A 12263-nucleotide genomic window follows, 5' to 3' on the forward strand; every position below is an offset into this window, starting at 1 on the left:
CATCACTCCAAAAAAATACAGTATTTTTGGTAAAACAGACTATAAATGTATAGTTAGGCTGCAAATGCGAAGGCTTTCACAAGCAGTGGACTTTTTCACAGCTCTGAATATGCAGTTTTGAAAGACATATCTGAAGTTATGTTTTTGCCAAGAGACAGTTATGTTTTAGCTAGCAGAAAGTTGCTAGGCAACCGAGGCACGCATGGGTAAAGTAGCAGACACTGAAATGCATGCGATCATTTTGACCGATATGGTAATTAAAGGTAAAAATACTCATAGCTCTTTTGTAATTTTAGTTAAATAACAATGTTAGAAGGAAATTTACACATATTTGTGAAAAGCCAGGAAATTATTGATATGTGTGTTATATTTCAACAAAGTTATTACATTTCAAAAATGAGTAGTTCTAGAGTTAAGCTGCTTGTTTACTTACACACTGCTGATGACTGACTGGTCTATGTCATGTGTTGGTAATGGCACAGCTTGCTTAGAACACCACCTGAGATGTAATCAAGTAATTGGTAATGAAAAAAATCTGAGATACTAAAAAGAACCAAGTAATAGGTACAGAATACACTGGAAGAAAAAAATGTAAATCTGTAGGGCCTTTCTGATCATGAGTCTCGATTTGTGCTGCAACATTCAGATGGTAGGGTCAGAATTTGACAAACAACATGAAAGCATGGATCCATACTGCCTTTAATCAATGGTTGATGCTGGTGCTGGAATTCTGTTAGGGGTATTTTTTTAACTCTTACTACTGACTGAGCATCATTTAAACACTGAATTATTGTTATTGACCTTTACATGTACAATTATTAGTTTAGCAGAAGCTTTTATCAGACGTGACTTGCAAATGAGGGTTAAAAAAAGCACTTTGTCATTGTACATAATATCACACTGCTTTCAGTTCACTAAACTCAAATGTCCTCCACAGTCACCAGATCTCAATCCAGTAGAGCACCTACACTGAAAAAAGTGTTGCATGCAAAACTGTTGCAAACAATTTATTTGTGTTGAATTTAAACAAACAAATTAAATTGAGCAATGTTCAACTTAATTTGTTTGTTTAAATTCAGCCCAAATAAATTGTTTACAACCACTTAACGTAAAAAAAATTGAGTAAATCCAAGTAATCACATTTGAAATTTTTTTTTCAGTGTATGGCATGTGAATGGATGGGAGATTTGTATCTTGAAGACACAGCATTTTTATTCTCCCCGAAAATAATTAATGAAAGAATCCTGGAAACTACAGTTTAAGTTGTCAGCATATAAAATGAGTACTTGATTAGTTCACATTTGCCCAACAGAAAGTAATAGTAGATGCACATTTCAGAAAACGACATTAAACAAAGCAAATATGAATAAAATGATTGACTGAATTGTCATTTTTCCCTCCAGCTAACGGACAGCTAATAAACTGTGATCAGAAGATAGAAAGAAAACAATGCTATTGTTTCATACATAAAACTGAACTCTTAAATGAAGAGGATCATGATTTGTACCTTTCTGTTTAATTCATCATGAAATCATTAATCTCCAAAGCATCTGGTGGCAAAAAACAATATAATATTTCAATGAGATTTTTATAGACTTCCCAAAAGAACCTCAATCTAGACTCTACTGGAAAGTGTATGACTGATGATCTCAATGAACGGAAATGGACTCAGCTTTTAGAGGAAATTTAAGATGCCTGTGTTTGTTGAGCGAGAAAGAAGTGTTGCTTTTGGAAGCAGTATGTTGGCACCGTTCATAGAGAACGTGACAGCAGAAATAGACTTAATTTGTGCTATATCCTCTAAGGATTTTCAGATGTTAAATGAAGATGACAAAATCTGTATTCACTTGTGAGTGAAATGTCGAAGTACATTTAGTGTGCTGCAGCTGTCTGTGAGTGCTATATTACTGGCACATTAAAAATGCAAATGCATTTTACACATATTTAGCCTTTATTATGTTCCAATGCTATAGTCAGTTTCATAATCAAGTGGATAAAATAACATCAGCTAAAAATGAATATTTCAAGAGGCAGAGCAATTAGGGGTAAGATTAGGAAGAGTCAAGTTTGATTTTATGTATACATTAAAGTGGCCCTATTATGGTGTTTAAAAATGTCTAGCTTTTGTTTTGGAGTTCTCCAATAATTTTATATCCATCCAAATATTAATATTAATAATAATCATAATAATAATATTAATAATAATAACAATAATACATAAATGTTCTCGTAGTGTGCATTGCAGCATCACTGCTTAACATGTCTGAAATGATTAGTTCAAGAATCTGGTCTGTCTAAACCCCACCCCTACTCTTCACTAATTGGTTGTGATTGGTCTTATGTGCAACATAAACCATATGTCCATTTCAGCATTTAAATCAATACGATCACCAGTCCTTATCCTTAGAGATATTGTAATAACAAATATCAGTATATGTATCTCTAAAATAAAGATATGATTTGTCATAGGGTTATAGTTAGATTACTATTTGTACTCATCCTCACATCGTTTCAAACTTATACCATTTTCATTCATCTTCCATGTAGTGGTGTGGGATATGGAGATTTTTGACTGTGGATAAATTAAAAAATCTCCATGATCTGCTTTTAAAGGAATATCGTAGTATCTATTACAAGATTAGCCTATCTTTAAAGTCTGATTGTGCCAAAACCATACAAGATTAATTTGTATACACATTTGGTTACTGTGTCTACATTTGTGCTGGTTTTAAAGAGCCAGCAGACTTGGACCCAATCCCAATTCTATTTTTGTACCCCTACCCCTTCCCCATGGCCCCTAAAATCGAGTGTGAAGGGGAAGGGCTTCAAAATTTACCCCTGAAAAATGGGACACCACTACAACACCTGCACATCATCATCGCGATCTCTTGCTTCATATGAGATCAGACGATCGCGACAGCTGTAGTTATTCCAGTTGTGTTATTTTTTGGTTTTTATCTTCAAGAAATAACCAAAGGTATACATTATGTTGTCATAACAATCCAATGTGGCAATAAGATCGTAACTATGCTGCACATTTACACAGTGGCCATATTCATCTATGTAAACACACCAAAAACAACATTAACATTAGAGCAGACACTGTAAAAAGGTCATTCTCAGCCACTAGACTTTCTGACAGGGTATTCGAGTGTCATCGAGTGTCAGAATGTTGTGGGACTGCTATGAGTTATTATTAGGGATTATAGATAGCGAAATTTAGCTATTTTTATTTTAGCGGGTTTTTAAAGCATGACGGTAAAACACAAACGCGGTTATGGATGTATTAAAACATGTGCTTGTTTGTAGTAAAAATTCATAATAATGACAAAAAAAAAATATTTGTGGATCTCTTTACTTCTGGGTGCAACGATCCTGCCATTGTGCCAGGTTTCGAGTGTGGTCCTGAAAAATCTTTTTCGAAGGGGTATCTACCCCTTACCCGTACACCTTCAAGCTATACCGAATTGGGAAGGGCTAAGCAGTAGAATTGGGATTGGGCCTTATTAGACTCAACATGCTGCCGTTTGTTAAGGGATAGTTCATCCCAAAATTTGTATTCTGTCAATATTTGCTCACTCTGATGATGTCCCTAATTTGTATACATTTATTGATGTTACTAAAATAACAAAACCTTCGCAAGATTGTTACAAAATCATGATTTTCCTGGCCAAAAATCGTGATGTTATTTTTGCTATATCACCCACCCCTACAGGTATTAATACATTTTTAAGAAACCTGAGATTCATGTTTCTTCATTTAAAGTCCATTACCCTCAAGCTAAAAATATACAAGATCAAAAAAGGTCATGAAGATCTTAACATCATAAAATACATGAAGTCAAGCAGTCTAATTCAAGTCTTCTGAAGAAACACAATGCCTTATATGATGACGTGTGTGATGCCAAATGTCAGATTTCAAAATGGTCTTTATATAGTGCCAGAGTGCAAGCATATGTCTACATTATTAGAAACTTAGCCTCAGAGTCATGAATATGTGTATAATTCGGTGTCAACATTTAGTGCTACATGCAAAATGGAGGGCTTTTACAGATTGAAAATGGAGTCGTCTTATTGTGCTGACAACACAAACCAAACTTTTCCAGTCTCTGCTACAATTACAGTCTTTGAGAGTCAAAGTAGACGCTGTTCATACTGTAGGCATTCAATGAAGACTGTGAAGCATAATTACAGTACATAGATGTTTACATTAGATGTCGCCTATGCTATTGTTGTCTATTGGACAAAATGTGTCAATAGAGCTGCCATTTTGGTACAGGGTAGCGCTCTTTTGAAATGAATGTGAGACCAAGGTGCGTTGAAGGACTGGCTAATCCGGAGCCCGAGATATCAACACATATATACATATATTTATGAGCGCGAATTTTCCCAGTGGTCAGTATGCAAATATTCTTTTTACATTACGAAAATTTTAATTTTACCTCACTTCAACAAATGTTCAAATTAATGGATAAGTGACCGCACAGGCATTGCAGAACAAAGAGCCCGTGTTTTTGTGCATGTAAATGTATTATAATCCCTCCCAGTTAAATTTGATCTAATCCATGTCCTGAAACACAGCCCCTCTCCCGCTTTCACCTCAGAGGGAGCAATTCGAATCTCCATTATGATCAAATTATGTGGACCATCGATCTCCCTGCGTCTCAATGTGCACATCCACTTTTCTGATTTAAATGGTATATAACATTTGTAATATTCAGTAATTTAGGGTGGAACATTGAGATGAAGGCATTGTTATGTTATCAGGCATCCCTATAAGTTACTTCAAAAACAAGCCGTTACTTCACTTAGCCGACAATAATACACATTTCTAGCAGCGCAGCATCTTGTTGTCATATTTCACTTACATTGTTTGCTGATTTTATTCAACAAAACTAGCATAAGCATAGGTTTTAATGTAAGTTGGTGATACTTTGCCTTATGATTAATGCAGTAAGTGACTGTATATTATCATCAATAACATTACTTGTTTAGCGCAAAAGTTCGTAACATACAAAATCATAAAAATCTAAATCCTGCCTATGAAATGTTCTGCCTTTATGCATTGTTTTCTTTGTTTACTCGTTACTACACCCGTACACAGTGCTAAAGTCCAGCATCTTCACATTGGCTTTAGTCTTGACTAGTGCGGTTGAATGACATTTATCCTGGGAGCACTGTACAAATATGGTGGCGGTATTGACACATGCTCAGGGTCTGTATGCGATATCTAGTCTATCTGTCTATGGTGTAATTATGCCAATTAATAACAAACCTACGTATGTTTAACGACTCATTTCAGGCCTTTCAGAATCGGATTTGTTCTTTTGAAAGACTGACTAAATTTACCATTGCTCTTTGAAGCTTTGTAGACATTTAACATTCAGAAAATGTGTGAAAGGTGTTATTTGAAAAAAGAATAGAGGCGATTTAATGTTCCCTAGCTGATTTTAAACTTTTATATTACTGAGTACTGAAAGTCTGTAGAGAGTTCCTCCAGTCATGGTCTTTCTGGCTGACTGGTTTTCTTAGCTATTTAAAGTGATTGGCAGCTCTTTTTTTGCATGAAAACTCATGAGAAGTCCACCCACACCTCAACCTGAAGCATTGTTTCTGAGATTGCATAAGTGATGACTCTCTCTCTCCTCCCTTTGCATTTACCTGTCATGCTTAGACCCCCCCCCCCCCCCCCAAAAAAAAAAAAAAAACAATCTATAGGTTGTTTTCAATCACGTGGTTCAGGTGATGCGCAAAATTCAGATGGAGGGCAGGAAGTAAATCTGAATGGGATACATAAAGGAAAGTCTGTCTTTTTTCGATTTATTCCATGTTTCAAAAGAGATATAAATAGAAAATAACCACATATGTTGTACATGATTGTTACATAATGAAGAGGGCAGAGTTTTCTACTGAACTAAAATATATTTACCTGTCATTTACCTGGTGGATACTGTATAAGCTATTACCTAACATGAAAAAATACTACAGTAAATACTAGTGTTTGGAAGCATACTATAGATAATTACTTGAATTAAACTGTCGTAGTAATTATATCGTTGCTGTGGTACAACACAACTGTAGTAATAATTATTCAATAGGCTTCAGTTTTCTTTGCTATAATTATACACCATTACAATGCAGCAGAGTTTACACTAATGTCACTGTGTTTATTACAGTTTATAAGTTACAGTATTCTGTAGCATTCATTAACAGTTGTACACATTATACACTTCACTATGCGCTTTAAAAACATGTTTATTATAAATTACTATAGTTTTTTTCCTCATGCTGATATCTTTCAGGCATCACGAAATAACAGATGAAAGCACGCAAAAGAGTCGACGTATAGTCTACATAGTTATTGATTTATTTTTGTAAGGGGGAAAGTGCTCCATAAAATATAACCTTCTAGTTTTGTCGCCAGGGTTGCATTTCATTTACCACTGCTGCGCATGTAGACGTTAACATTGCGTTATTCCACCAAAACGCCAGTTAAGACATGGATTACAGTGAAACAAAACAGAGATTTCATTACAGCGATTACATGGCCGGGTACATTATTTATTTTCTTGGTATTGTATAAGTGTAGTGGTGTTCTTATTTTTATACAACACAATAACATATAATACACATAGCTGGGCCTGTATATAATCTTTTTTTGTTGCTGTCAAACGAATTATTGCATTCTAAAATAAGTTTGTACACAAGTTTGTATTGAATAAATGTTTATTACATGCCACGTTTTCTTCCGTTTTTTAGCCAGTTTCGTGAACTTTCCGACTTTTTGAGCCAAAACCTTTGCAAGTCTTTAAAAACTGTTCAGCATTTCTTATAAATCTTCAATCTTATTCAATCTTCTTATAAACAACATAAAACAGAAACATTTTGATGTTCTGATAGTGATTCCTATGTAGAAGAATCATTAATTTCGCGCATCAATGACGTCACGTGAAAACAACCTATATATATATATACAATGCTCAACATATAAGAGTACATCCCTCACAAATTTCCTATTTAAATTAATATTTGCTATAGAAAGCTTTACAATGCATATACATTATATTAGTCAGCACCGAAGCTAATGTAACAAAATTACTTATGAAAACGGCACAAAATTCAGCACACCCAAATTTATATTAGGGAAAAATCTTGAATAAAACATTTTAAAAAGAGCAAAAGTGCTAAAATGTATAAACTTTTGTTGAAATTTTGTAATTTTTTTTGCATTATTTTTGATATCTGTCTATTTCTGAAGATGCTCTGTGACTAAAGTATTAGTTTAATAATAAATCTGTTTTATTCAAATGCACCAAAATATATGACCTATATTCAATGAGAAATGGATAAAAATATGTACTCATGTTGAGCGCTGTATATAAAAAAAACTATGTTTTCTATGGTCATAGTGTATATGATTTTTTTCTGACCAAGACAGAAGCAACAGCAGCTTTGTTTGCCCACAAAACCTCAAACTTGCTCTTCATCTTTTTCACAGCGTTCCCACATTCCAAGGCCTTCAAGAAGAAATCCTCAGCAAGCTGGCTGATGTGCTGGAGGAGGTGAGCCACTCTACTGTACTGTACTGTATAAATCATTGTGTGTTTTCAGCTGACTAAAGCATAGTGATATACTTCCTTACAGCAACAAACATGCATTCCTTTATCTTTAAAAGAAACAAGGTTGACTAGGTTGTCTTTCGTTAAAAGAAAAGGACTTTTTGAAGTGTAAATAAAGTAGGAATGTGATTGTGCTTGATGGGAATAGGCTGTCATTGCTGTATTATTTCATTTGAGTGGTAATATCAACTGTGGTGAATCTCATTTGAGGATTATCAGATATTTTTGAAATCACATTAGCTTATGGCTTGTACAGAAACACATATAATCCCTAAAAATCTTTGATGCTCATGGTAATCCTTTGTACTTTATCACAAAATATCTCAATAGGACTTCAAATATTTATTTACTATTTATTTTATATCTTATTATTTCTTTTATTTCAAGTAATATAAGTTATTGAATTTTAATTAATAAGTTGATCACACTTTATTTTAATGTACAATTTACACTATTAACCAACTGTTAATCAAGACTTTTAGTTCAATAAACTAATAATTAGCTGCCTATTAATATTAAAGCTTTAGGTTTTAGTTAGTAAGGTTTAGGTACTGGGTAGGATTAGTGATGTAAAATATGATCTACTTTATAAGTGCTAATAAACAGTTATGATCTTAATAAAAACCCACAGCTAATTTAACCCACATCAGCTTTAAAAACAGTAAACTGTATGTACACTTGGATTTTAACACTACAACACTACAGAAATTCAACACCTCACAATTTCCTGTGTACATAACATTACTTGTCTAAATGACACACTTCAGCCATGTTGTCATCCTTCCTCCAGTGTGCAAAAGTAAAATAAAAGTTTTAATTTAGAATTTGTTTCTCAATCTCTCATGTGCACATGTCATGAACGTAGCACGTGTGCCTGTGCAAACGGCAGATCTGCGTGAACTGGGTGCGCAGATGCACAAACCTACATTTGTTGACAGACAGTTTGGGTTACTTATCAGAATTATCGGCCCGACAAATTTTAATTGGACGAACATTTTTTCAGTCTTATCCCTTACCCAGAATATAAAAATACCTATAAATACATTTAGATCACTTTAATCATTACTGTTGGAATGTAAAGAGACTTTCAACCAACACAACAAAAACAGTTTCTGAAGACAATCACCCACTGCACCTTTAAGGTGAGGTTACTTTATTCAACTTAATCATTTACGAGACTGTACAAAAATACTGGTTGGCTTAATTTTCAGAGTTGAACCAAATTAAACAAGTCATTTGAACTTATATTCCATTTAACAGTTTTGCACAGTTTGTATGCCTTTTAAGTTGGTTGTACTGTCATGATAATTTTGTTACAGTGTACAGAATGCCATGTATTTTGTTCAAGAAACAGAGGATGCCAAATCACTGTTTTCATTAATTAAGAAAACGACTTTCAACCTTTCTTTGGATATTGGTTATTAACAAAATCTCTAATTTGCATGTGCTTCTTCCCATAAACATGAGCAAAGATGATGTTCAAACCCATTAGAAAGGCACAACTTAATTATGCAGATTCAGATGTAAGCTAATTTGACCGTTTATGTAATTTCCCTTTAGGAACAGAAGTACTACTGATTTAGAGAGCAAATGTAGAAAATGAACCTGGGAATTTATTGGAAAATTAATGAAATGAACCGAGTAGCCTTGGGACGTCCTTGATAATTAAGATTACATCAGTGTATTAAAAATGCTTTGTTTTTGAATGTTATACGCCTGAAGGCCATTCATAACTAGTGTTTACAATCTGCTGGGCTGACATAATACACAGCATATCACAAACAGAATGTAGCTTTTCACAGCGTTTCCAAGTGTGTTACAACATATTATTACAGAGCTGGCAGGGAAATCCCTCCCTGTTCATTTGTCTTTCTTTCTTTTGCTGTTAATTTACTACGAAACCTTTCAAGCCACAGATGTGCTGTGATATTAAAACTCTGCGCTGAAATTAAAGATTAATTACCTGCATTGAGTTATTGTACATCTACACAAAGTTTTGAATTATAAAGACTTCATGTTTAAAGACTTGTCTCTTATGCCCAGCAAGGTTTATTTATTGATGCCAAATATAGCAAAGATGTCTTTCTTTCTTTTTTTATTGTGATTTAAAATGTAATGTTTATGTAAAGCTGAGTTTTCGTCATCAGTTATAATGTATTACTATTACCCAAAAAACTAAAACAAATAGGATTACTTGGACATTTTTTTTCTGCATATATTTTCTAATATTAGAATAGTCTTTAATCCCAGTTTTAATCAGTTTAATTGTACTTGCTTAATAAAGTATTATTATTTTTATTTCTTTTATTATTATTATATTACTGTTTTCACACACATGCAGCGTGTTAAAAGTGGTTAGTTACTTTAAGAAAGTGAGTAAACCTGCTGCCAATAATTTCCATAATTCTGATAAGTAGCCCAAACTGTCTGTCAACATATGTAGATTTGTACATCTGTGTACCTCTGTACATGCAGATCTGCCATTTGAGTGTGGATGAGCATGAGAGAGCGCGAGCTGTAAAAAAAATGCTGAATCAAAACTTTTAAAATCCTGAATCAATATTGGAGTTACTTTTGCACACTGGAGGAAGGACGACACTTTTTGACAGGAAGGATGAGTCTTTTTTTTTTTTTTCTCGCTGCTGTCGCCACTAGCTTGCATAGTTCGGGAGCTGTAGAGCCGCGCATCTATGAATTTGCTCTTCAGTGTTTGGACTCTCAGTAGTGAATATTAAACCACACTGAACTGAACTAAACTGAACTTAAACTTTAAAAACTAAACTAAACTGTTCCAATTAACTATGATCTTTTATGTGAAGCTGCTTTGACACAATCTACATTGTAAAAGCGCTATACAAATAAAGGTGAATTGAATTGAATGACACCATGGCTGAAGTATTTCTGTTAGACAGGTAATGTAATGTTTTAAAACTGCTTTAGTCACGCAAGGCTTATTTAGATTGTGTTGTTTTACAAATGGGTTATATGCACAGAAGTGTTGTTCAGTCACTGAAATCTCCCAGCAAACAATTGATGTGACTATTTTCAGTTTTATAAGGGATCCTTAACACCATCGATAATGTAGATTTATATTTAGTTTAACAACAAAACTGAAGTATATAGCACTATTTCGCTTAGCCTACTTTACTGAGGTAAAGTTGGTTTTATATTCAAATTGGTTCGACAACGTGTGACGCGCTCCCTATATTGTTTACTATGCTACTTTGAAAATTCGGTCTGAAATAGCATGTCAGTATGGCTTAGTAATAAGTGTAATTCCTGCACACCGCCGGCCAACCACTAAGCATACAATAGTCGCTTTAGGACAAAACACATGAGAATTAGACCAGCGATCCTTTCGTGCATGAAATATTGCACATTAAGACAACTTTTGCTTGCTACACAACTGAAAACGTATTAGATATAATACAGATTTTCGTTCAGAATATGGTATATGCAGAAGGACTTTTAATTTTCAGTAACCTGGGTAAAACACCTGTACAAGCAGGACTGCATTAAATTACATTTTTCCGCGCCATTTCTGTAAAATATGAACATTTATTACATATTGGAGTTTCTGCGCTAGCCTGCTGATCCTGATGGTGTTTGTGTGTAATAGTACTTTTATCTCATTTTACGCTTGAACAACTAAATGAATGCTGAAGTCTATTTAACTGATTATATTTTAATTACATTACAACATCCTTTACGCTGTAAAGGAAACTGTATACAATTTTAAAAAGTAACATTAACCATTCACTGGACGTTTATCAGTATGGGAAGAAACACTAGCTGTGCATATACCCTATCATATTATAAAGTACTATAAAGTTGGTGAATGACATGATCTAGTGGGTTGTCTGCTGTCATCTTTACGAATCACATTCGTGATTTCAGGTGGCATGGCTTTAGACGGCAGCGGACTGTGTTTTCAAAGCTATTATGCGAACGGTTAGCATTTTGGCAGATCACCTACTGCACCTTTAACTTATTTTCTAATAATCATGCACAGAATTCATTTCCTTAATAATTTTAAGGCAATGGGTTTACACACATTTTAAGTCAACTGAAGCATTGGGTTTACTCACTCTGATAAGTAAAGCAAACTAATAGCTTTTAGCAGTACACACACACACACACACTAATTATAATAATAACATTAATAATAATGATAAAGCACCACTGTTTCAAATTTCATAGCAATGTTTTGTGAACCACAGATCCTCATTTTGAAATAATTTCCTAAGGATGGTGTGATTTCATCTGTGCAGTAATAAATATCTAAAATATTTAAAAATAGAAAACAGCTTTTCAATATTGTAATATTTTTTTAATTTACTAGCACACTATTTCTATAAAAATCTGCATTTTAGATTTAGATTTAGATAGACTTTTTTAAAATATATATATTTGGGAACAAAGACTGATGAGCTCAATTCCTCACAGTCATGTTTAAAAGGCAGAACGGATGGCCACGATCATGGCCTGAAACTGTGGCTAAAGTGACTAATGAGGCGTCTTCATGCTGGGTCTCTGCTGGTCTCCTGCTGTGGTTTACTGCCCCGGCTAAAACGCCATGAAAACAGGGTTTTGATCTGCTCTCTCTGCATCTCAATCATTACTCTCCCTCACTGGGTTTTTTCAT

General features: G+C 34.0%; 1 protein-coding gene across 1 annotated transcript in view; it reads left to right on the top strand.

Moving 5' to 3' along the window:
- Window positions 1–12263, top strand: part of LOC130238835 (cGMP-dependent protein kinase 1-like) — a 227385-nt gene that overhangs the window by 185337 nt on the left and 29785 nt on the right. The window contains exon 6 of the mRNA XM_056469951.1: window positions 7498–7561. Within this exon, the coding sequence (XP_056325926.1) occupies window positions 7498–7561 (64 nt within the window). The remainder of the gene's footprint in view (window positions 1–7497; window positions 7562–12263) is intronic.

The sequence above is a fragment of the Danio aesculapii genome, chromosome 12, assembly GCF_903798145.1.
Source record: "Danio aesculapii chromosome 12, fDanAes4.1, whole genome shotgun sequence".
Lineage (NCBI taxonomy): Eukaryota > Metazoa > Chordata > Actinopteri > Cypriniformes > Danionidae > Danio > Danio aesculapii.